The sequence below is a fragment of the Acanthopagrus latus genome, chromosome 2, assembly GCF_904848185.1.
Source record: "Acanthopagrus latus isolate v.2019 chromosome 2, fAcaLat1.1, whole genome shotgun sequence".
NCBI lineage: Eukaryota > Metazoa > Chordata > Actinopteri > Spariformes > Sparidae > Acanthopagrus > Acanthopagrus latus.
The window spans coordinates 5371845-5398945 of record NC_051040.1 but is presented as its reverse complement, the minus strand read 5'-3'; the positions used below and the strand labels follow the sequence as shown (position 1 = coordinate 5398945).

The 27101-nt window shown below is 42.6% G+C and overlaps 1 protein-coding gene across 1 annotated transcript; it reads right to left on the bottom strand.

Annotated features, from left to right (window-relative positions):
* Window positions 1-500: 500 nt before the first annotated feature.
* On the bottom strand, window positions 501-25479 carry yap1 (Yes1 associated transcriptional regulator). Its single transcript, XM_037080822.1, has 8 exons — window positions 24703-25479; window positions 23307-23542; window positions 12577-12695; window positions 11181-11294; window positions 5741-5907; window positions 3193-3320; window positions 1889-2001; window positions 501-1324 (listed from the first exon to the last, which is right to left on the bottom strand). Exons 1-8 carry the CDS (start codon window positions 24901-24903, stop codon window positions 1089-1091), a joined length of 1314 nt encoding a protein of 437 aa, XP_036936717.1. The 5' UTR covers window positions 24904-25479; the 3' UTR covers window positions 501-1088.
* Between the last annotated feature and the right edge of the window lie 1622 nt (window positions 25480-27101).

Below are 27101 nucleotides of genomic sequence, written 5' to 3'. Positions count from 1 at the left end.
TTAACAGTCGACCCTGTTACAAATGTATTATATTCATCTATGAAAGAGGTTAAAAACAAGCAAAATGCCTTTTGATCTACGCTATCATACATATGTAGTAACCTAAAAATAAAAGAATACTAGAAGGATAAAACAAAGAATGAATCATGATTTAGGCTTGGATAAGACTGAGATACAAAGAAGCTAGGATTTAAAAAAAAAAAAAAGAAAAAAAGAAATCCCTAAATCCCCTTATAATGTGTTTATAAAACAAAAAATACATTTTTGATTATTCAACATTAGGCAGAGGAAAGTGTGGCTGATGTTAGCGATGTCAGCCTAATGCTTATTGCTGCGTTACAGAAACGTAGTAATTGTTCGTGTTGCTCGCGTCTCAAAAAAATACAACTGAAGGCACTTGATCTATCAAAGGATTAACTTAGACTTGCTGGCACAGCCAAGCAGCAATGTAGTCCGTCCCCAGGCTCCAACCTTCTTACCCACCCACCCGCCCACCCCAAAGCAAAGCCAACATGTTCAAACTGGGCCTCACGTTACCTTTACTCCAAATCAGTATTGTTCTTTATGCTTCAAATACATCATTTTTGGTTTCTCAGGCTTGTTGAAAACAAACAACAAAAGAATAAAAACCTCACAAGGCCAAATATAAAGCTACTCAATCTAGATGCAACAGTCCCAAATACAGTTAAGCAGCGCCGCTTCACACTATATTGCAAGATAAAAAGAGGCAGGAGAGTACATGCGCCCGCCCAGCTCGGATATGAGGGGAGAGCAGGGGAAGGAGTGACCCCTGCTCTAGGTAAAGATGCCCTTGATTCACTGACAGACCGGTGAAAGATTTGGGGACCCTTGCGTAATTGTCTGTTCATGGGCCAGCCTTGAAGACACAGACAAAATAAAGAGATAACACACCAGTGAAAAGAATACTGCCTCAAAAGAGGGTTGGCCTTACACGCCAAGACAAAGACGGAAGTCCAGAGACGCTCGCTGAAATGTCTTGTAAAAGCATCTATGAATCCTTCACAGATTAGAGCAGGCAGCAGTTCAGAGTGTAGGCAGAGGAGGAAGGAGCGCACCGCTCGCGTCTTCTATAACCATGTGAGGAAGCTCTCCTTGTCGATCCTGGTAGCTGCCAGCACGGACTCCATGTCGTTGAGGATGTCGGAGCTCAGGGCCTCCTGCAGGCTGGGCATCAGCTCCTCGCCCTCCACCGCCATGCTCTCGCCCTCCAGGGTGCCCAGGTCCACGTCTGTCCCGGGGATGGTGTCCAGGTAGTCAGGGAAACGACTGGGCTGTGTTGCCATGGAGGGTGGAAGAGGGTCCCCTGATGAACACGAAAGAGATGTTAGGATGACTTCTGAAGATCTAGTCAGCTTAGTGCAATGATGATGTTAACTGATGACCTTCTATGTTTTTCATGCAACTGATGCCTTTATTCCTCAAATCTGAGTGTTTTCTTACACAACTTGCAGTGGGCCTCAAATTCGTTATCGTCAACAGACTCACTGAATGTGCGATTACCTACATTACTTCAAGAAATAACTTGTTTCTTTGTTAGGACCACTCCATGTGAGTGTAATGTAATATTTTCCTGTTGGTCCTAATCAGCCATCATAAATACAATGTGGTGTTTCAGAGCTGTGACAGAGAAAAGCACTAAATCCGGTCATACATTAAAGAAGCTTGGCGCGACAAATGTTGAACACTTCTGGTTGAAAAATGACTTAAAAAGATAAATTGATTATCAAAATAGTTGGCAATTAATTTTCTTTCCGCAGGGAAACCGATTGATGGACTAGTCGTCACAGCTCCACTGACGTTGCACAGAAATAAATGCTTTTTCAGACAAAAGACACCAAACAAAAGTTCTGTTCTCTTCCTGCCTCACCTGTGTCCATCTCATCCACACTGTTGAGGAAGTCATCTGGAGTGCGAGGGACGCTGTAGCTGCTCATACTCAAGCCGCTGTCTGTGCTCTCATCCCTGGAGTGGTAGGTCCCGCTGAAAATAGAAGAGTAAAGAGATCTGGGTTGTAAACTCTGCACCGCGGCTAATAAACATGATGACTTCCAACGAGCATGAAGGAAATAAAAAGGTTTTTTGTCTCTGCAGAGTTTCGGGATGACCTCAACGACCCTTCACTTAACTCCACTTTGAAAGTGAACTGCGTGAATCCAATTAACTGAACCGAAAAAGCAAACACACTCGGTTATTAAAAGTAACAGTGTGGCCTTAATTCCCTCGGGGACTTTCTGCATACATCCTTCGTCTGAACACTTCCATCCATGTGGAGGACTTGCAGTGAGTTTTGCGGTGGCTGATCCACAGCGAAACCTCAACATAACACTATTTTCGCTCTCTTACTGCAGAACATTAGGAAAAAGAGCAACAGTGAATTGGGCAACAGAGAGACAAAGAGGCAGAGGGAAGACATTTGACAAGCCTATACTAATTAGCAGAGGAAAAATATGTAGGCAGAGTATGGCAGAGGCAGGATGAATGAGGCCATTGTAAGAGCAGAGGAGTGGAGGCAACAGGGGGAGGAGGGGAGATTAGGTCGGCCTGTCGACTGACTGGACCACATGTTCTCATGGCCTGCTTGCTATTCAGCTCTTTCCTCACAGAAGAACCAGAGCTGAGGGCTGCTACCCCATGATTTCCCAGAATGCCATGGAGCAGCGTTCACAGACAGAAGAAGCTCCGATCCCTTCGTGTACCAGCTTTTTTCAGATCTAAATTTAAAGTCCAGTTTTTTATTTTTAAAAAAAAATCTTTTATCTATTCAAGTTGTGGAAGCTGAATAAAATCTAAGTTTTGTACATTTTTTCACAGGTGACGCCACCATTTCTGTTCTGATTCCTCTTTGTTGCAGCAGTTGTACACCAGAGGTCGTCATTGTGCAGTTATCTCCAGCCCAGACCTGCTGCTCTGAATGAGTCATTACCATGTGAAGAGGGTTAAGCCCAGAGATTGTCCTTCTGTTTTTACTACTTGTGTAACTCGGGGAGCTCTCACCAGAGCTCAAACTCAACATCCGAGCAAACAGATTCACTCAGACAGGATACATAAAAGTCTGACGAGCTGAACCAGAATGGGAGCCCTCGCCAAGTGACGTCAACCAGCTGCAACTGCGCTCTACTGTACAAGGGGAACATTTCCTCCGTTCGCTCTGGGCCTGTGTGTGAAACCAACCTGTTGAGGAATGGGTCAGAGCTGTTGGCTGTCATGGTCCGGGCATCTTGGGCCATAGGGGAGGACACAGGGTTCGTGCTGCCATCTTGATCCATACTGGTAGGCAGCTGATTTCTCAGAGCGAGTTCCTGTGACGACAAAGCACAAAACTCATGAACAACACAATCAACCCCACCCCTGACCTCTAATTGCACACAGCTTCATGAAAACATGTCAGAACTGCCTTATGTCCCGGCTGCCCCACAGCATAAAATGTTAAATTAAGCACACATACTGCCGACATTGGTGCTCTCCATTCCTCCCCATACACAGTGTCAGATTACATGAGGGGGCGACCACAGTTGGAGACAATTGTTTTCTACACATGCTGTATCAGATAAGGCTGCGGATATGAAGTCATGTTCTTTTTTTTCACCTCCTTCCCTGAAAGTCCTTGGACAGGAAGGTGGAATGATTCGACTTGTGTCACAGTTTTGAACGTTTACAGGGTCACTGATGACAGCCAATGGGATGTTCATATGTTTTTTTTGTAAGGGTGTAAAGTAGCTGCTATGGTAGCTGCTACCCCAAGCGGTGGTAGAAGCTTTTATTGGTTGTGGTTGAGGAAGAGTGGACACAATGTTCCCTGAGGCAAAAGGCTTTTATCTAATCTTTATAAAGTAATAGTTGTTGATTTTTTGCGCCTTTCCCTTTATTTCAGTAGAACTTGAACATGTTCCTTCTCGAGAATCTAAACCAGAATCCAGTGCACACGCGTAAACAATCTGGTTCTGATTAGGAGGGATTATGAGGGCTGTGGACTGTAAACAACCTTTATGGTTTTCTTTCTGTGCATGACCAAGCAGCGTCAGCACTCGTCTGCATACATCCACACCCGTTCTTCATCATATGTCTTGCCATGTGGAATACATTTAGGCGTGGCAAGCATTGCCCCAATGTTGAACTCCCTACACGAGCACATAATCACGCTCCTCTGTATTTGCAAACACAGTATGGCCGCTGTATTCTAAACATCTTGTATCTGGAAAGTTGCAGGAATTAGAAAGTTCACTGGAATCCATGAATGATTTTAAATGTACACGGTCCGGTCTGCACTCGAATCTTAAAGGGTGACTCCAAATATTTTACACATTAAAGTGTGTTTACAGGGAGTACTAGTACATATGTGAAAAAAAATATATAAAAAGCCTTTTGAGGCTCCAGAAAAGCTCATGTAATCCAATAAATAGCTGCCAGTGGTGTCACTCAGTTGCATTGTGGGTAATGTAGGTATCCCGTTTTTAAAAGTATGTATATGTATTCCACACACACATATTTCCTCTTCTAAACTTGTTGATCATCATTGAAGGCCGAAGATTAGATAACATGCAGCTTGTTCTGGAGCAACAAGACTTCATAGTACTGTCTTATAACAAATGTTGTCATTGCATAATTAATTAATTATGTTATTGTTTACTACATATCAGTGGGGAAAAGCAATTTAAGTGGCGTGCTGTGTACAATTTTGAGGTAATTTTATAGTATCTTTATACTTCTGTTTCACTGCATCTTAGAGACAAATATTGTACTTTCTATCTTCACTGCATTTATTTGAGCGCTTTAGCTATGAGTTTAAATTCAGGTTTACATCAATACAAAAAAACAAAAAACATTAGGATGTATCATTTAAGTTTAAGTCCTTAAACTACTGCTACATGTAAATGCGCGCAGATTGAGAGAAATCAGTCAGGAAGACAGGAAAAAGAAAATGGCAGCACTGAAATAACCGGTTTGCTCCAAAAGATTTGTTTACGTGCATGAAAACTTTTTTAAAAAGAAGGAAGAGAACAAAGTTTAAAGCCTCGATATGGCTAAGAAATCACGATTCTCCAGAAGTAATCAGTTGTAACCAGATCCTCGACCCCATGATGAAACCAGATTTTCTCCGTCATATGACCTTTTCACAAATTTGACTACAAGGTTACTTAAGTATACGCCTAATATGTCCTGAGGATTTTCAGTGAGGACAATTTCATCACTACACCCTGTCACAGATAGAAACTAAGGTCATTTCCTACTCTGTGAACTTTAAACAACCCGTTTGAATTGCATGGTAAACAAAGTGGCCGGCACCCTCATTCATAATCATAAAGCTCCGTTTCTAGTGTTATGACACAGCCTTCAGTAAACGGCTGGACTTGGCTGCGCCGCCCTTGCGTGGGCTGCACGGTGACACATCAGCGCTAGGAAGTGATAAAATTACCACGCATGACTCATCGGACTCCACTGCGGGGCGGTGTGACAATAAATTCTGATCAAAGGGGCTTAAGGTCCAACACAATACATACGAATGATGAGTCATACGTAAACATTCTGCTGGCACCCTCATTCAACCGGTGAGCAGTCAGAGGTCCAGTGTCTTGCTGCTACCCTGATGGACACATCATACTGAAAGGACTGACCCTGTGATCTTTGTGATACAGGTTAAAAGATCCTCCACGAGGCCGCAGCACATCTCGGAAGCCTTTAGATTCTTCTATAAAAACACTTGTAACTCTTCACTCCTGACCTGTGGTCTCTGTCGAAGCAGCTCCTGTTGCTTCAGTCTCAGCCGTTCCTTCTCGATCTGCTGCAGTCTCATCTGATTGTTGCCTCCCATGACTCCGCTGTGGCTGGGAGGCAGCGGCCCTCCCTGCTTCACCGGGGCACTCTGGGTGATCCTCTGCTGGTTCAGGGCTGCAAGAGAGACGGACAGGGGTTAAACTCAATCCGTACTGTCTGAGTAACATTTAGTGCTCATTTTATACATTGCATAGTGAATAAAAAAAATCTTTTGGGTCTCAATTAAGTGGGATGGGGCTCCTTTGTCCTTTGCATCACCATTCTGGGGCTAATTTGTTGTATGCAGCTTTAAACAATGAAAAAAAAAATCCTGCATATAGGATCTTCAGCTGACTATAAAACACACGCAATATCTGTGCAGCTACACCCTTTAATGCTTGGCTGCATTTAAACACTGCATAACAAGACTGACAACCCGAGCGTTTCTTTCTTTTTTTTTTTTCCCCTTTCTCTCTCTCAACAAGCTGAACTTGTAAAAGACCGGAGCCAGTGCAACAGGTTGTGTAGTACAAGGGAAGTCCCAGCACAAGTTTTCAATCTAGCATCTCAAACAACCACTATTCCTGTAAGACCTGATCCCCTCCCACTCACTGACTAAGACAGGCTTTGTTAGTTGTGTGTTGTACATTGCATCAGTTATGACTTATCCTTTTCACCGTGCGTTTCGTTTCCTTCTAGACAAATCACAGCTTATCCCCCCAAGACTCCCTGCCTCCTTTAACCTGGCCCGATGGCTCCACTTCAGCTGATTTACTGAATGCATTATGAGTAAAAAAAAAAAAAAAAAAAAAAGACACTGAGAAATTCATTTAAAATAGACCTGCATCAGGTTCTGCGATGCTATTAACTTCTAAAACTTCCTTCAACCAACCCAACGCAATTGTGATGTGTGCCAACAACCTCACTGTGTATTGGAAACACAGCTGTTCCCCGGTGAAATCTTTGTTATTCTGTACTCTAGTGAGGGTGGGTCTGATAAACATGAGCATAAAAGCAGCACAGCAATGCAGCAATCTATGCATGCAAAGTAGGTCACACGTTTTATCACCGTAGTAGAGAAAGAGAAGCGAGTGTGCTGGACCACAAGGGGTGTAACAGTAATGGAACCAATGAGGAGCGCTGTTTGCTTATGCGCTTGAAACACCAACCAAAACAAAGCCTTGACGGGGGCACAATTTTCATGCGGGGCTGCCTCTCTCTGTGCTGTCCTGCCCGCCCCGGCACCTTTCTCATCACCATTCAATCACTGTCTGTTTACACTATCTCAGGAGCTGAATGAACCGTGGCTCAGGGCTCTCCCTGGGAAGCTCTGCAGGCCCCGCCCTGCCCTGCCCTCCGTCTCCCCCCTTCCCTCCCTCCCTCCCCCCCTCTGTCCACGCTGCCGCTGCCTCCCCCAACAACCCCACCCCAGCACATACGCTTGCACACAAACACATACAGAGTCATGGAGCCGCCGCCTGCTCCTCCTCTGTCTCCCTCACATACACACAGAACTGAAAGCCATGGGAGAGTGTGTTACTTCTCCCTGCTTCTTATCTTTGGCAGATACTGAGGCCTTTTGTGGCTGAATCATTCCAGCATCAGGGAACCATCAGCTGTTCTGAAGGCAGAGGTGCTGTACATGTCAGCAGCTGTAGATCTGAAGCTTTGAGCTTTGAAAAAAATAAAGAGAAGCATGTGGAGACAGATTTCACTGTTACACAAGGCCTCACATGAAAGGAAAAAAAAATGGTTTCACACGACCTGGGTCCTGATTTTTATAGTTTTGACCATTATTTGTATTAATGATTACAGCATTGTTTCAAGATCACTAATTGGAGATTTGACAGGGCAAGAAGTGACAATCAGGCAACCAACTTATTTGAACTTATTTGGCTTAAGCTGTAAATTTTCATAAAAGTTTACAGACAGTGTCTTGGAATTTACTGTAAGAATTTTATTAACATTGTCGTTGTTAACATAACTTAATGTGCACTAATAATGATCCCAACTGTACGCCATATTATCAAAGCTGTCAAAAACAGGCCCAAACTATGTAAATAACACCCAAGTTTAATTTCTTTGAGGTGTGAGTTCTGCAGAGGATTGCGTCGAGAAGTGAGGAGGGCATTTGGAAAGCGATCCACCGACACACTAGACCGCATGTTGCTGAACGCGGTCTTACGGTGGAGTTTCTTGTCAAGGTCTCCCTCACAGACCAAACAGCTAACAGTAACCAATGTTACTGCAGGAACTATGCACAAACAATGAGCATATCGAAGCAGCGAATTACATCTGTGGGTGACATAGAAAGCCAAGGACAGGTTCAGTTCAGGGCCAGAGCGATAGCATGGAGGGAGGCTACAAGACTCTGTGTGTGTGTGTGTGTGTGTGTGTGTGTTTGGAGGGGTGCTTGAAGTCAGCAGCACATACGGGCGGTGATAGCTGGTGGGGCAGGCAGATAAGAGACAAGTTAATGCTGTCTGCCTTTTGTCTTTTTCACGCACCCCTGCAAGACAACGAGCCAGCAACACAGGCCCTTATCAGACCATCACACTGGCAGGCACATTACACCACAAGATCACCTGTGACAGGTAGAGTCGAGGGTGTGCAAGCAGCGGGAAGTTCTCTATGTGGCCAGGGCACAGCACCTTTGAAGGCTCTGTAAATATTTGTCTGATGTCGATTAAACAAGTTTAAAAAAAAAAGAAAAGAAAAAGGTCTCTCGGGAAGGTGTTGTGTTTCTGGCATCGAGATAAGCAAAGTGGAGCAACAGTCTGGATGTGAGACAAACACTGTTTTATCGTCTTGTACAACAGTAAGGTCTGAGTAAAGCTAGCCTGTGTTGACCTGGCGCTGCATGGCAAGGAGACGGAAAAAAACTGAGTCCGTCTGGGAGCTCTGTAAGATTGGGAATTATGTCAGCACATTACAGGGTAAAAAATCAAAAGTTGTACTGGATTTATCTTTTCAGTGAAAGTAAATAAAATCAAAATTGATCACTGACACTGAAGGAATTCAAAGAGATTTTTTTTCATGGGTTTTTAGTTAGTTTAGTTAGAAATAAGGTCTATGATCAAATCAAGTCCTGGAGATTGTTATGCTTTGTTTTACAACTTTGAGATTTAAAAAAAAAACAACAACAAACATGGAGACTAACTAACCTTCAAACTTGTCAACTGATCATTTTATAAAATATATAGTGTAATATAGCAGGAAGCTTAGTGCTGGTGACGTTGAAGTCATACGACCACGATGAAGTTTGATTATCACATTGCTGAACAAAATGCACAAGTGTCATTAACTTGTGTTTGCCACAGAGTGAATTTTCTGCAATACTACAAAATCTAACTGAATAATCCCACAGGCTTTTTATCAAGAGATTCAGGGCAATGCTAACTACCAGGTTAGTCTGCAATAATACCTCATCTCTGCTGCCCTCTTATAGGCACACATAAATCTAAAAGATAAATACATGTGCATATAAAACCTACACTGCGCACATTACTAGAAAAACCTCCAGGGTTAAGATTAAAAATATGAATCTACCCTTTAAACTGGCTTACTGCTGCCTCATCACAGTATGAGTATCTAATTGCGGTGACATCAGGAATAAAATGCCACTTTTCTGGTGAAGTACTCAGAAAAACATCACATGACATGATCCAGCAAAAAAAAACAAACTCGGGAGGAAACCCGCCTTCGTGCATCCTCAACTATCCTCCTCGCATGTTTTCCTTGCTGCTCATCCAGAAGTCATACGTAGGGAGACCAACACAACCACACAGGCCAGCCCCTTTTTGAACCCAGCCACAGTGCAGTCATGTCTTGTTCCCTGTTCACCACCTCCTTGGATCTTAAAGAGGATGCATGCTTATCCCGTCGGCATTTTCCCTCTGTTCCTCCGTTTTTCCTTTCTTCCCCTTTCGCCTCGCCTCTCCCAGCCGCCTCCCCCCCCCCACCTCCCCCTCTCACATTGGAGTTCTTTGACTGAAAAGGTCTAGAACAGATTAAGAGTTGGACCACAGAATAAAGAGGCCTGGCAGAGATTCAAGTCTGTCTGGAGCTAGTGCAGAACGGGGCTGTGCCTGCACTGGGCCTCATGCAGGGGAAAGCCAGCCGGCAACAACCCTCAGTTAAAGGAGCTCTGCTGCTTTTCTTCTCAAAGCTCAAATTAGCCTCCATTATCAAAGCAGCTGGCTTATGATTGGAGACCTACATAGCAGCAGTATAGAGGTATTTCTGAAGCTGAGGAGCCCAGTTCTATGCACAAATGTGAAAGAAATTATTAAAAAATAAATACAAATGAATAAAACTTGGTGTCCACTAAGCACGGACCCTCATTGATGCATAACACTAAAAAAAAAATGTCTAAACTCAAAAGTATCGCAAAAGAACAAATAACAGCAGAATGAACATTATAAGAGATGTAAAATGTATAACTAAGAGCCTTCAGAATAACTAAATACAGAAAAACTTTTATCAGATGGAGAACAAAATTGTGTTTAAAATGGCACATCATGAGTTAACAGTCTCTTTCTCCCTCTCACTCGCTCTCAGGGGCCCGGCAGCCTTGTGTGTTCAAGACTTACAAATCTTCAAAGAGGTTCGCCGATCAGAGCCGCCATCTCTTCCCAGCTGCCCCACTCCTCTTACAACTCTGTTTTGAACTTTCCTGCCTCCCTTCAGACTGGGACACACAATTGCTTACAGAAAAAAAAACAAAAAACCCTGCCCTTTAAGTGCCCGGGCCCGATAAAAAGTAACACTAACATTTAACAGGATAACAGCCAGCGTGCTGATTCGCACATGTTGCCTTTGTGAACCAGGGTGAGCTTCCCTGGGGAACGCTGCCTGTAACGAAGGGACGGCACCTGAAGCGTAAATGAGTCAGAGTGACATAAGCAGGAACCTTCATCTCTGGAAGCCTTCCTGAGCGCAGGAGGATTAGCTCATTCCCATGGGCCGCAGAGAAATCTCAACACATGTACCTGGTCCTGTCACTTATTCACCAGCCCCTGGCCACCGCACACTGAAAGCTAACTGTCAAACTTTAGCCCGGCCTGGGGGGATTAATGGCCAACTCAGCTGTTGCTCCAACACTAAAATGGCTGACAAAAGGTTAGGTGCAGATTTGAGGGGGTGGGGGGGGGGGGGGGGTTGGTGAAATCTGGAGAAATCCTGTGGTCTAACCCTAACCCCAACCATGATTAGTCACTCCTAAACAATGTGGTGAGGTGACCAAACAATGAATCATCCAGAAATTAACTCACTATTTGAGATACAGAGGCTGCTCTTTTAACATCCCTTGGTATTATTTTAGTGGCAACTTCATTTAATAAATAGCAGATGCATGGGTTTGTACTTAAAATCAGGAACAATGCTAAATTTATCTATCATAAACTCACCAAAGCGTGGGTCAAGTCGTGGGTCAAGCCAGGATGTGGTCTTGTTCTTGTGGTTGATGTAGTAAATTTCTCCCTCTGATGTAATAGCTTGTTCCCAGCCATCAGGAAGAGGACCTGAAGGATGCCATGCATATGTTAAAGAGATGCTGCTGGTCCACTCACTGATTACACTTTAGTTTTACTACACAACATATAGCAACTAGCTGAGCTTAATTTACAGGGTATTGTAGTTATAGACACTTTTAAGTAGGAGAAGCAGTAATATCAGATATATATCATATTAGTTTTCTTCTTTGAGCTTTAATGCTGAGCTTTATGTGTTTTTTTTTCCACATTCAAAGCCTCTATTGACTCGTTCCAATAACGCTTCAAATGTCATTATATTTTAAATATAAATGAATATATAATTCATCGAACAAAATCTTCAATTAAAACATAAGTGATTATATGAATTAAATCAAGAGCTGAGCGGGAAAAAAAGTACATTTTAATTTTTTTTTTGTTCCCGGTAAAGACCTACGTAATAATGATAATAGTGTTGAGTTGAAATAAGACTTTTTGTTCCTGTGGATCATTTACAGTGCTGCTGCTGTAGGACCACCCTGGTAGCACAGGTGCATGCCTCCCTTTGTGTACAGGCAGAGCGCAGTGTGACTGCAGTCAATATGTTGTTCTGTAAGGCTCCATGAGGATTACTGAACATTTTACTGGCCGATTACATCCATTTTTTATGAATTAAATGTACAGTTTTGGACTTCAGAATGCTCTGGAGTATAAAAACTATATAAACTATTAGCGTAGTTTCATTTTTAACTGCAACTGTGCAGAACTACTGGCTTTAGACAGAATGAGCACACACGTACAGAGAAAGCTGATTTGGAAATCAATGTTTTGGATGAAGCTTAGAAGTTTTATTTGGTACAGCTACTGAGAATGTAATACATCTCTGATAAACAGACGAGGCTGCTCCTCAAAATGTCTTCATGCTGTTTTAGATTTCCACGCAGGTTGCCAGATGGAACAGTGACGATTTGCGAAAAACAGAAACTTCATCGGTAAACTCTGTAATCTGTGAGTCACGGAGCTCCCAAACATGTCAGACAGGACCTGTCACGTTCTACCTCAGCCTTACCTCACCTAGGGCAAATTCCAACTGCATGGACAGAACTGAGGTACAGAGCGTCTCAGTGACATGTAAGAACTAGACTCGCCTGCTCCTGACTTCTACTGTACGTTGTAGAAAAGAAAAGAAGAGCCCAGAAATAATCTCAAAAGGAAACGTGATTCTGACTTAAACGCTGAAAAAACCCACAAATTTGTTGAACATCATCTGCTCTACACGGCATGTGCTGCTTCTACAGTGAAACTAAATATCACAAAATCAACATATACGCACCACTGGCCGGGTTCATAAGGTTCTGTTGCTGGACTGGCACAGAGCTGGTCGGGGCAGCCTGGTTCATCTGGAGCAGGGCTTTGCGAGGATCCTGCCAAGTGGTGGTCTGATCAATGTGGCTGATGGGAGAAAAGAAACAAAAAAAAAACTTAAGTCAGAAAAAAAAAAAAAAAAAAAAAAAAAAAAAAAAACCACGAACAGTAATTAGTAGCCGGTTCAAACCAGGGGCAGTATCAGTGCACAACAGCAGGTCACATACAGGAACAGATGACTCAGAGCAGTTTCAACAAGCTCTTTTGATGAAAACTCTGAATCTAACTCCTGCTTTCTGTAAACGATGACTGTTACAGGAACTCGGCTGGGTCTGTTTGGATCCAGTCTGAGCCCACAATTCAATATAGATTTACAAAGGGTTCATTCTTAGCTCGGACTGGTAGGGGATATTTTTCACTATAATTAAATTGTGTCGTAAATCAGAATTGAGAAACTGCACCTTGTTCTGAATTAAAATAGAGGAGTGCTGCACCTATTTTATAAATTGGTACGTCTCTTCCTTAAGGGATTTTTTTTTTTAAATCATCCACCTTTTTAAATGTCCTTTATGACAGTAAACTACATTTCTTTGGGTTGTGGGCATCTTGGACTTTTTTAGAAATTTTAAATACGAAACAACTAATCAATTAATCAAGAACAGAACTGACAGATTAATCAACAAATGACAATAATCACTGAGTGACAAGACAAACGGAACACAAGATGACCGGAAAACAAATCCAACATCTGTTATCCGTCATATGTTCGCTGAACGCTTCTTTGTGAAAACGTCTAAGAGGCCTCGATTGGTTTCATAACAACTATTGTAAACGTGAAAACAATGTTGCTCCATCTATTTTATGGTACGTCTTTGCTGGGACAGGAGCTGGGGCCGGGGAGGGGGGAGGAGGGGGCATTGTGTTGCGTTCTGTGAAGGCATTGATAATTAGTGCTTTGTTGGTACTTGTTGCTTGATTAAGATGGAAAGCTAATACAGGAAGCCCTCCTCTCCCGAGCAGGACCCTCTCTATTGAGGGAGGGTCAGTCCCAGGGCTCAACGCAGGGGGTCCTTTTTCCTGGAAGTGGCTCGGACACTGTGGAGTGTCAGGGGCTTTAACAATCTGGCGCCACATTTACAAAGCTTTCACCTGCTTGACAAAGGCACAGACTGAGCTACGACCCAAAACCCCACTATTCACTTGTTCTTTTTTTGTGTTTTGAAACATCCCATTTAAGGGACGCCCCCCCCCCCCCCTCACCTCCAACAAATGGGCTCCAAACTCATGTAGCTTGTTTATGTAACGCCACAACTCTTGTGTTTATTGTGCAGCGGTGGCCACGTTATTCAAATACACATGACAAAAACCAAGAGTTGGTGTCAAACACAAGTGAATTCCACCCCCAATCTATCCGTTGTACCCTGTAGGAATCACTTCTAGATGTCTTCCTCTTCCACCCACTGCGATTCTTGACAACTCGCTGTTAATTTGATCCCAAAGCGCCATTAGCCCAGATTTTGGAACAGCTGGTTGAAGTGAGAGATTCAGAGAGTTTCTCTTGGCCTCTGTGGTAATCCCAGCCTGCCTGTCTGCTCTCTGTCCCAGGCCAGAGAGCGAGAGGGCCTGACTCAGCACTCCTCCCCCCCACACAATGCAACCCATTTTGAAGCCCCCTCTTGTTTATGCTTTACTGATCAAAGGAGCTGCCAAATCCCCTACCAAACCCTCCCCCCCAGCCCTCACACACACACACACACACACACACACACCACAAACCAAGCAAAATAGCTGGAACTGCTCAGATTGGAGGGGCCCCTTGAGAAAGAGGGGTCACAGGGAGCGGGGTGAGACAACTACAGAAAAGAAAAAAAGAAAAAAAAAAGTGAAAGAGAAAAAAAAAACATCTACGGAAGCAATCCCTCTGAATTCCATTGGCTGCATGAGTTGCTGTGGTCCTGTTACACGCCGAGCGCCCGCCCTACCCCCCTTCACTGCCTCCTTCCCACTCTGGAAACTATGACATTTATTATAGAGGGGAGGGGAGAACAGGGGAGGAGACTGGGAGAGGAGCACTGGGATAAGGGAAGGGAGGACTTATCGCAAATGAGAGGCCTGCACATCCTGGTACACCAGTGCCGAAACAGAGAGGCTACGGCTGGAAAACACTGATGGAAATATACAACCTCAAAGCCTCCAAGATCTCTGATTATAAATCCTTCTCCAGCCCCCCTCGAGTTGCGCTCCTCGGCGCACAGATGAAAGTACAAATATTGAGTTTTCTATCAAAGCCTAGTTCGGGAGGCTAACATTTGTACCCCAAATCAATCAGAACAGATGTAAACAAGGCTTCAGATCAAAACAGAGGAGATTCTAATCAAAAACGCCTGTGATAAAATCCACACAGTGTGAGGGCCTCCAAGTCAGCACCACACTGTATTCATAAAGCTTGTACGTGGGAAGTCAGAGAACTGGTAAATGAGTTACCAAGTGCCGGTAATTCATCACCAGGTTTTAAAACTAAAAGATAATCCATTCACTCAACCTGCCCTGAGCCCTACATGGTCAGGGCTATACGCCGCTTCCTGTAGGCGAAACATAAAACAAAACAATGTCATGGCAACTGTTGGGACGGCTGGAGGCCACCAGTTGCTGTTAGGAATTGCTGATGATCTGCAACCTCCACGGTCACAACTGCTCGGTGTTGTCTTTACATGTCTCTGACACCACGGCAAGCTCAGCAGGACAGACATTGCACCCTCCCCCAACATCCATCCCCAGGGCAGGGCAGCGGACAGAGCAAACTGGTTGTGGATCAGACCTCGTCAACACTAGCACGCTTACGTTTCAAGACAAAGTTCACAGGTTTTCTGAAGTCACGTCCAAACTTACAAATGGTAACTGTAAGACCAGACTAGAAATAAATATATCTTTTGGGTCTTCATGAAGAACTTTCGTCACCTTGACTAGATGGGAGGGCAGGGAAGCGATAATGTAATGTTGTGTGAATGCCAATGAAACTTGGCACCATTAGAATCTGTTGTAAGAGATCTGAATTCAAACTAGCAAATATCTCCATGTCGGAGCCAACTATGAACTTTAAAAAGGCAGCCGTCAGGCCTCAAGAGATAAAACAAAAGCTGTGTAACATTTCTGTCAAGTGGTTAGTATTTTTAAAGCACTGTTTGCTGCTCACAAGTACTGTATCGCCTTTTTCCACCAAAGTAAAACCAGTTTGTGCATCTAATTCTTAACTGTTGAGAGCATTTCAGCCAAAAACTACATTAGTTTGTAAGTCGGAACCAAACAAAAAAAGTAGGTTTTTCTTCACCTGATGTGCAAACCGAAATACTCTTACAGGCTGATGTGCATTGTGCAACTCCTCCTGTTTGATAACACATCCTCAATTACATTGTTTGTGCTTAAAATTGGTAGAAATATTAGTGCTTCATTAGAATACCATTAGATCAAGAAGAATACCTTTCTTGGTGGTCCAACCTGCGATCCTATTGTGGATGACAAAACTTTGAAAATAATCAATGTCTCTGCCTGCAATCTGGTATAGTAAGCATTCTGCTGTGAATCTCAAACAGCACATCTTAACCCATCATTACCTTCTTGAGGCAGAGTAAACCATCTGTAAAATGGCCAGGTACTGCAGGAAAGGAGAGCAATGTGGTTCAAACGTGACCCGTTATCAAGTCGGTCGCCTCTACTGTTGAGCTTTACTTGCTAATTTTTGCTCAAGCTGTCATCATGGGCGACTGTGGCTTAGCAGAGCACAGAGCAGGACTCTTGATCCACCCAAGCACTTGACATCTCCTTGACTGATGGCCCAATTATCAAGGTGGCGTTTATTGGGCCAACGTTATTTATATGTGTCTTGCTGAGAAGGAGGGTGAGAGACCTTTCGCATAAAGGCTAAACTTGACTCTGCTTAAATGATCTGCCGTTCAACTGTTCAGTAACAGCCACATGGAAGCTGCTATCCATTGACTTGGACTGTTTTTGCTATACCAATATAATTCAAGATATAACTTCTGTTTTAGTACTTAAATGTTACAAGACGGAGTAACTTAGCAGAGGCTAAACATCCTTAAAAGACGTCCAAGTGAAGAACTCTGAACGCTGCACTTGCTGTTTCACAGACCGCATCTGATTACAGTGGCATGACAAACCTCCTAACACTCACAATGTCTGTTTACACCCACGAAAAACAGTGGCGTTTACATCTGGCTTCGTGGAGAATGTTCTGTCCAAAAATAAGTCAGCTCTGTGGTCTAAATGTCTCAGAACAAGCTCTGCTACCTGCCAAAGCAGCAGATCAAAGCGAGATTTGAGGCCAGATTGACTGTTTATTCCACTGAAATTGACTCAAAGCCAAATGTCAAAAGCTGCGTTTCACTGGTGTAAAACAGGGGAGTGAAGCTATGGGGAGTGCAGCAATGATGAACACGCCCTACAGCTGAGTTGTCAAATGTTAAAAATGGGATCTACAGGCCACAGTGGCTCCACCCAGGGAGTATATGCTTGGAAGGTGGTTGAGGCCAATGACTAAAGAGTGCACTGAGGGAGGCCAGATGTAATCAGGCCTCTAAGATGAGGATGACCACCTCCACTCTGGTTGACTGGGGATGCCTGGCTGCCTCTCTATCAGCAGGACATCATCAAGAGAGATTATTGGGGCAACCTCTGTGACCCTATTGTGGCTTTAAGTTTCCCTTTGAAGGAGGGTTTGTATCACCATACTTCCTAACGAAGCAACTAATTCACAACGTCCCAAGACTGAGTGTAGCTCAGAGGGTTTTGTCTGACTTATTTTCAAAGACTAATACAAAACACTAATTGACTTATACGTGGCCATGTGAGATTATTTCATTTTTTTATTTAGCAAAAACTGAGGCTGTGTTGGTTGAACTGCATAAGTACTGATTTGACTTGTCACTAATGGGTAAATCCATATTCAAAAAGTAAAAACAATAGTTCAATGTTAAGTGTGCAGCAGTTGACAACATATAAATAAATGTTTATTTTGCCATTTAAGTGCTTTTCAGCTCCTGTAAGGTGCTTTAGTTTAAGTCAGGGGAACTCTAAACTCCACCTGAGCGGGTCCACTCAGATACTACATCTCTGTGGAGATGCCCTCAGTGACAGTGGAGGCATTGATGTCTGGAACAGAGGTGTTACATCAAGACTTTGGTAAACACTAGCCTGACTTTCTCACAGTCCCATTTGTGTACTGAGCTGACAGGCCCCAGTTGAACAGGAAGGGCCTTGTCTGTGTGTGGTCAATAAACCAAAAGTTTGTCAAACACAAAGTTGCTCCAAATGAGGGCTTCACGCAGACTTGCAGCCCGGGCCTTCCCAGCACCATTTGTGACTGACCGAGTGGCCTTAGCTCATAACAGCTTAGTCTGAGATCCGATTTCTATATTGATCACTTTAACTTTGATGCAAAGTTGAAGCAAATTAGAGAACAGTTGATACTGAAAACATGTAGGTATTATATATGATGTTTACATAAGATGCTGAGTATGAGATTAGTGTTGACCAAGCTATAAACTAAATGCATTTCAGATAATGAACTGTCAACACTGCTGTGTGCTTTTTTTAAATTTTTTTTTACAACAAATGTGCTGCAAATACCCATACCCGTTTATCCACCAGATTGCAGATTAAATAACTTCAAAATGCACTACTCTGGTATAATCACTCTAAATCAGCAAAATAACTAGTTAGCAAATAAATGTATCAGAGTATAAAGTACAATATTTGCCTCCAAAATCTAATCGAGTGAAAGTATAAATGAGCAGAAAATGGAAAGTACAAATACCTAAATTGTTCGAGTACGCTACTTGAGTAAGCTGTACTTACTTAGCTAGGCTACGTTGCTGGTTATTCTAAATTCTAACACTATGACTTTAATCTTTACTGCAAATGTATATGACCCGATTATTGGTTATCAGTCGCCTTGGTTAGTAATAATCAGTATCTGCACTGACAAAAAAAAACATGCTGTTCAATCTCTAGTCTAAAGGGTCTGAATTAAAGTAAGGCAATGGTAGTTTTTCTTTATTCAAAAGGAAAAATGTTGGGGATTTTAAGACGAGAGAGAACCATTTCTGTTTTACACAAGCTCGGTATTACAATGGATGTAAAACGGTCGGCTGGAAATCCCGACATAATCTCATAGTCCAAAACAGCAATGCGCAGATATCCACTGCATACAATGAGAGCATGAAGTCCAAGCTGACGCTTTGATCAGTCCCGCTTTAACTGGAGGTCTCTTTGAATTGTATTTAGTGCAACAGATGTTCAGGAAACCCCAGATAATGTACACCGAGGCTCGACTATTTATCATCCTGCTTAAATCTCCTGTTTTACCAGAAGACATGTGCAGCTTTACAGGGTTAAATTTAGCAATATCCTATAATTCAGAGCGGTAAAGATTAACAGTGATTGCAATTGATTGAAGTTATTCGCTGTGACCAGATAAGTTAAGTCACACGTCAGCCATTCTGGTTGTGGGAAACCAGGCTCATCAAAACAGTTTAAAATCCAATTGAGAAAAGACAAAAGTGTCCATCAACACTCGGCTCTACCTGCCCCTGAGGGCAGACAATAGCTGCTCCCCCAAAGCTTTCCTCCTCTTAGGGCTGACTTCCCACGGACTAAAAGCTCATTCAAAGCTGCATTTAATAAGCGGCCGGAAACAGTGATTACCCCTCCTAGTTCACCGGTGTGTCTAAATTAGAAACCTTCATTAGTTTATGACCCAGCCCTGGAGACCGGCCCTGCCCCCGTCCCAGTACCAAGCAAGGTGACCCAACCTCCCTGCCCCTGCTGTCATAAATCAAAGGCCACAGCAAACTGCTGGAGGAAAGAGGAGGAAAGGTCAATAGACTTTGTTGACATTCTCTCAGTCCTCTCTCGGCTTTTGTTTTTTTTGTAATCGCCGAAACAAAATAAAGATTTTCGCAGGAGGCTGCTCGTATTGCATATTAATGCTTTATCACAATTTATCCCAGAGCCTGAGGTGAAGTCTTGAATTTGAAAAAACCTTGAAATCCAGATTTTGAGTGATAGAAAAAAAAAAACTGAAAAAAAAGCAGAAAATCCTCCAAATTGAGATGCTGGAAACAAATAAAGTTGAGCATTTTTCTTGAAAAATGACTAAAATTATATATATTGATTAGCAAATTGTTGGCAATTAATTTCTGGGGACTGAATAATCAAATGAGCTGCTAATCATTTCTGCTGTCAGCGCTGTTGCACTAAGTCATTCAACTTTATATCATATAGGCTATACATATAAGATATACTAGATTTTACACCAAACTCCTACTCTGATGAACATTTCAGAACATGGTGCAACTCTTAAGAAAGCCGCAGCCCTCTCTCACCGCCATCTTTAAACTTCATGTCAACCATTTGTCTATTTTGGGAAGGCTCACATGAGTCTCAACAGGCCTGTGGTCTGAATAAAGATCACTGTTTCACTGCTGGGACAAAGGGAGGGCCGGAGTTTCTTTTGGCCCCTCTTCTAGTCATCTCCACATGGCTGCCATTTAACTCCATTGACACAAAAGAGGCACCATCACAGCGCCATGGCTCCATTCATACCAAAACGGAGCCTGGCTTTTAAAAGGGAGTGGGACATCGGCATCCGCGGGGGCTGCTGTGATTCACAGAGGCCAATCAAATCCGACTGTAGGATCCCAGTGCACCAGTGAACAACAGATGGGGGAAAGAGAAATAATTCTAGCTTTAAAAAAAACAAAAAACTTTCACCCTGAGTCGATGTATCTCTAAGGACAACAGCGGTCACCTGAGTGAAATGTGAGCCCCCACTCTCCACTCAGCTCTGCTAGCTGCTGACGGACTCCCCACCCCCACCCGTCCACCCACACACACACACACACACACTCTCGCTCGGCTTCACCCCTCCTGCAACACGTCTCAGGCAGACAACCCCTGTTTATAAATAGGGGAGTGTCTTTTCCAGCAGCTCTGCCGAGGCCGCCTGTATTCCAGATCAAATATCTGAGCTTTGATGTGCGGCGTATGGAAGATGTCTCCTCCAGTTTTCCTCACTGGAACACAAACACTGTGTAGTACACTTAGTCTGGTTGTACAACACGCCAGCGGAGACACACTTCTGTACGCAGCTGCTCAACTGTTTTTCCTTGTTAGTTGGAAAGTGAGATGAAAACGTGGTAAACACACACAACCTTTATCTGCTCTGAATGTTTAGCCATTTATTCTTGATGTGCTGAAGTTTGACATGCAGGGATTTAAAGCAGGTTTTTCCTTTTCTAAAGAGAAAGATGGTCATAAGGTACAAACCTAAATTGTGAACATATTGTCTTGTGTTATGTTTTATTGTGCCTTCAGCAAGGATTCAAGGACCAATGTATGTAGTTCAGTATACTTTAGTCTCTGCAGATTTAGTGTAGATGGGTGAGTACAAAAGACTTGAGTATTTTTTTTTAACAAAGTTTGTCTCTCCTACCAAAACTGTAAAAAAAAACTATTTTAAGTCACAGTTTAGAGTCCTGTGTATTAGTTTAAGTTGGTTTTGTATCAAGTTTCACTGCTGCAATTGTAGATTTTATGTCTCACAGTTAACCAACCAGTCATAGACGGTATCTCTCAGCAGATGTTGTTTTCCGTATAAAAGCAGTGAAAAAAATTAATCTAAAAGCAAACATAAAGTACGCAATTGTTATATAAACAAGGAAAATTTGCAGTTTAAATCTGTATGTGTTGACATATTCCTACAAACTGCAAAAAAACTTGACAAAAGCAACAAATGTTTGAGCTACAAGTAATAAAAGATTTCAGTTTGGTCACCCAGTTCTGTTTAAAAAATTGCTTCATTGTCTAGAAGTGCATTAGCTTAGTCAGTTTCTGAACAACTGCAGCGATCCTGGGGGAGTCAGAGAACAGCTTTTACTCCCTCCCACCCCCACCAGTCCTTTTGTACAATTTTAGAAGAGCCTCCTCAAAACAGACCAGATGTTCTCCAGATGTGAGACCTTAAAACATCTGGTACTGAAAGCTCTTTTTTGATCCTAGTAAATTTGAGGCTATCGTGTTTGTTCAGACCCCGCGTCAGAGAGTAATATTTCCAAGAACTGACAACATGTTGCATTTAATAGGAGTAAGAATGGCAACTTCCAATGTCAAAAGCATCTCTGCGCACAATCTGCTGAGCATTTCATCAGTGGAACATTTCACAATGGGCAGATTATCTCAACATAAATAGTTGACAAAGACGTCACTTTTATGAATAATTCAGTCTGTTCGCAGAACTGCAGAAAGTGGAGGCATCACAAGACTAATGAACACACAAGAAAGTTATGGAGAATAAAAACGAAAACCCTCACAGTCTAAAACGTTACTGATGAAATCAACGACGGGCCTGAAGGGGCTCTGCTATACCTGCTCCCCACAATTAAAAAAGTTTACGTTGGATCATTAATATGGAAGAGATCTGCTGGTTAGCAGATGAGTTTTACAGAGCTGCCTGTCCTTTGCTGTCTGGGGCGGCTACAATGGTCCATTGTTTCTACTGAAACCTGAGACCAAGAAAAGGAACACTACATACAGCAGCAGTCCCTCATAAGACCTCTCTTGTTTGCAGTGGCCACCAAATTTAATAACCTACAATTTAACTATTGCAATTGTCTCTTTTTGAGCACACTGGTCACCATTGTGCACTGTAAGATTGGCAAATTATTGTCAGCATAATGTACACCGAACAGAGCCGCACTATGAGAGTCCAACCTCAAGACCACTGCTCTGCTAGCTTGGACTTTTTCTTGGCCGCTACAGGAAGCTCAATGTTTCCGTTTTTCTCAAGAATTGCAAAATAAGTGTTCAATCTGTGCTTTTAATATTCCATATTATGTACATTAAAGGATCAGTTACACATCTGTTGTCCTTGAAGGATAAATCCACCCATAAAAAATGTAAATTTTGTGATAATCTATTCAACCCCATGATGGTAAAAAGACAAGTGAATATTTTTAATTTTATAGTCCACAAACTATCTTCTCACACTTATAACTAACTTCAGCATTTAAAAAGGTAAAAATATCGCATTTTCAAATCAGTTGGGATGTCATGCTCCTACAGACTTGGATGTTTTCCATTTTTTTATATAATTTTAAGTCCACATCTACTTTAATAATTTAGAATGCTGCAATGCTGTTTTGCTCCAGAAATGTTTCGTGAACTACAACATTTCACCTGACTTTCCATCGTCGAGTGAAAGTATAAGCAGATGATGACTTAATTCTCATTTCTGGGTGAATTTATCATTCTAAAAAAGACTTCAGTATAATTTGTAATGTATATATTGTATGTCAGTGACCAGTTTTCTTTCTCGTCTTAAGTAAGTCTTGACCCATTTGAATACGTCCATTTCGCTGGCTGGACATATTTCATTGATTCTTCTTGAGTTGTTGCATTCTGAAATGTGATAAAGAGACTGGTCTTATTTGGTAAAATGAAAGGACACAGATTTTCCATTGAAAGGTTTAACATATGTGGGTTTTTTTTTAACAACAGATACCTTATTTCTTGCATCTGATATTGTCTGGCCAAGAACTTAGCGATCAATTTTAAAACTATTTTCATTTTCTGAAACCGGCGCAAACTTTCCAAGGTGTTGACACTTGTTGCCAGCATACTCACTTGAGAAAGTATCTCTGGCCAGAGGCGGTCTTGGCCATCTCCCACCCCGGGGGCAGAGGCACGTCATCAGGAATCTCATAAGAAGACTGACGGAGATGCTGAGGGTTGGGGCTCGTCGGGGGCATGCCAGACATGGAGCCACCAGAAACGGCTCCCAGCTGCAGGGAGGCCGGAGACGAGTGTGCACGGACGTGGTGGGGCGTGAGCGTGCCGCCGCTCCCAGCGTCAGTGCTGGCCTGCGTTGGAAGAGAAGTGATATCAATAACAAAAACAAAATTATCAAAATATTTTTGAAGTAATGCTTTTTTATTATTACACTATTATGAGGAGGATCAGAATCGTGTAACATTGGGAGTTTATTTCAATATTTCTCCTTAAAGTTATCTTTTAATAAATGACTGTTTAATTTGTCAACTGTCACACCAAAACTAGTATTTCTAAAAGAACTGGCCATATGGACACACACCTTAAAGGATCCATTTGTTGTGGACTTCAAGTCTATTTACTATAGACTTACTTAGATTTACCATTTCAGTCACTTCTCAGTGGTTTGTAATCACTCCACATGTTAGAAAGTTATTCTCATGTGCATATGTACACAAGTTTGAGTGTTGTGTCTGTGGATGAGGGAATCCAAGGCCTGTGCGGGACAGGGTGGGTGGGGGTTGGCACACACTCTGCTGCACAACAACGCATGCGCACTGAAGACTAAGCTCCACAGAGACCACAAGCAACAGTTGTGTGTGTGTGTGTGTGTGTGTGGTGGGGGGCGGCAGAGGGGGAGGACATGGGGGGGAGGGGGTAAATAGGACGAATTCAACAATCGTAAGATCTTTCTGTCAGCATTACAGAACACTCTGTTTACGTCACTCAGGTTTCATTATTTCCACACGATTTGTAACTCATCTAATAAACACGCAGCCGCGAACGTGACTAACCAAAACATCTACACATAAGTGCGAGTTAACTCGTCCCGTGTGGGTTCAGCCGATCTGACAACTCACTCATCACCACTGTTATAATATCATACATCGGTAATAAAGCCAGCTGCTGAGGCCAAACGGGAGGGTCTAATGTTTACTCACTTTACTTTTACGCACAGGCCCCACAAGGCCTTTTTCACAGCAGTGATTTTTTTCTATGTTGCTGGGAGATTTTAAATCACATGTAGTCCTGATGTGATACAATGTGTGAGAGCGGAGGGAAAATACATTAATAAACCTCTCAAGGCACAGCAGTAATATCCTTAAAGGACATTAACGAGTACTAAGCAGGATAAAGTGAGTACAGGGTGACTGTACCAGTCACACACTGCAGGCCTGAGCCCCCCACAGGATGGGCCCTGCTTTAATCGTGATTTCTGGGAAGGGGCAGCGGAGAGACAGGGCGGGCTTACTTGTCTGGAATGGGACTTTGGTTCAGGAGGTTTGAAGAAGGAGTCTGGCAGCTTCCTCATCCTCATGGGCACGGAAGGGGGGACGATAGTGTTTTTCGGGTTCATCACGGCGTTGAAAAGCGCCTCCAGGTCGGTCTCTGAGTCGCCCCGTACATGGACGATCTGGTGTCCGGCAGGAGGGTTATGCTGGCTCGGATCCATTGTCCCCCAAAAGTCTGCGAACTTTAGGTGTCCGGGAAAAAAAAAAGTCGCGGTCAGGAAAAAAAAAAAAAAACCCTCACAAAAAAAGTTTAGAGCCAATCCCAAACTTTTGTTTTTGTTCCCTCTTCTTCTTCACACAGCAGGAAAACAGGAAATCTCGACGACAGTCAGTAAAACTTGTCCCGAGTCATTCTAGAGTTGAGCAGCCGAGGACTGGAGTTTTCTTTCCAAAGTGTGTTAGCTGTCGATACCTGCAGTGAAACACACCGTTTCCCTGTTGTTTCTCGCTGGCATACTTGTGAATATAACAAAGCGCATATCTACACCACACTGGAATCTATGTTGTCGTCCGGCCCCAACTTTTTCCCAAAAAAAAAAGAAAGGGGGGAAAAAAAAAGGGAGACGCGGCCACGAAACACGAGAAAATAAACACAACAAACGCAAAAGTCTGTCCAAGTGTTCCTGCGCTCCGGCCGAGCTGAAGCTGCTAGTGGAAGTTCTCACAAGAAAGATTCATAGTCCGTATACAACAAATCTCCGCAGCTCACTTGGTAGAAAAAAAAAAAAAAAAAAACTTTTGCTCCAGTCGGGTCTAAACTTTGGGCAGGACATCAAACTTTATGACTCATGGGACGTCTGCTCCAGGAGGCGGGGCTTCGCTTTAATTGGGACAAGAGTGTTTAAAGGTACAGTCAGTGCAGCCCAGGGGCCCGAGGACGACTGGGGGCCTCCACACATAATATATGTATGTATTTTTTTTCAAAGTTTACATAAAAAACACGAACTTCGATTGAATAAATTCGATGCAAAAAGACCCAAATTGAATAATAAAAAAAAGAAGTTGAATTTAAAATCCCCCCACTTCTAAAAGATCAGCCTCCAGATGGTGACTCGTGTTATTGTTTATTTAAAAATCGATTGAGATAACCGAACGATCATTCTTACACATTAATTAGATCATCTGGGCAACAATTGCTGAATTAAAGTGTTCATTATTTTGTTGGCAACCACTTGAATATTACAAGGACCCCTGCTGATGCCTGATTATCCAGCTGGAGCCCAACTTTGGGAAAAAAAAAACAAAAACGAAAAACACTGAACTGTGGCTCATTTGCAACCCAAAATGTGGAAGTGCCAGAGTGTTAAATAAATACAGTAGAGATGCAAGTTTCACAAGTTGTTCAGCTACATTTAAAAACAAATGCACATGGAATTAAATTAAACAGAAATATGTAAAAACAAACACATGGTATAACTGCTTTTAAAAGTTAAGTGTTTCTAGGGAATGTTTTTTCTTTTTAATCTTACACAATTTATTGCATTTCTACGCTACTTTGAATGTGTTTATTTATTTGGCACATTGGCAAACAGTGATTTAAAACCACACTCCCTCACCAGCGTGTTGCCTCAAAATAGTACTATGCTTTTTTTTTTTTTTTACAGTGCTCATGAAAAGTAGATCCATGCAGTTCCCACAATTGTTATGCTAATGAGGCCCCTCTTCCATTGAGAAATCATTTTGTCAAGATCCACTCTCTTTGGATACAGAGGCTCTGTTTCAACTCTTTTTCCCATACATCCACTGAATGAATGATTATGAAGCCCCATTAAATACCCGCAGACACTGTAAAGCCCCCACGAGCAGATTAAAGCGCTTCCCCCTGCCACTCTCTCACACACATGCTCATGTTTCTAACCAGATGCACGTCACCGAGTCTAGCTTTTTTTAAATTCAGTTTTCTTTAATTTCATCTAATTTCGAAACTTTATAATTAAGCAAAATAAAGATTCTCAACAGGTCCAATGTAATGACTTCCTGTCAGCCTTTTCATCCAGGGGCCTTTTTGCTCCACAATTATGCTCCTATATCTGTCTTCTCTGTCCAATTATTTAAAAAAAAAAAAAAAATGTAAATCAAGGGGCATTTAATGATTATAGTTCACACCACAGTTATCTGAGAACATTTGAATGTCTGTGCAGAACTTAATGAATGTGCTGCAAGCCCACACATTCTGATTTATGAATGGCACATTCTGTGCACACATGCTGCCAGTCAAGAGATCTCCATTGTCTGGGTGAAAGTGGTCATTTTCACATCATTGTAACGCACTCAGACACATTAAAGAGATGGACTGCAGTGTCCCGGCAGCCCTGAGGGGACCACCCACTTGGCTGAGTTGGGCCACTTTTTAGTCAAC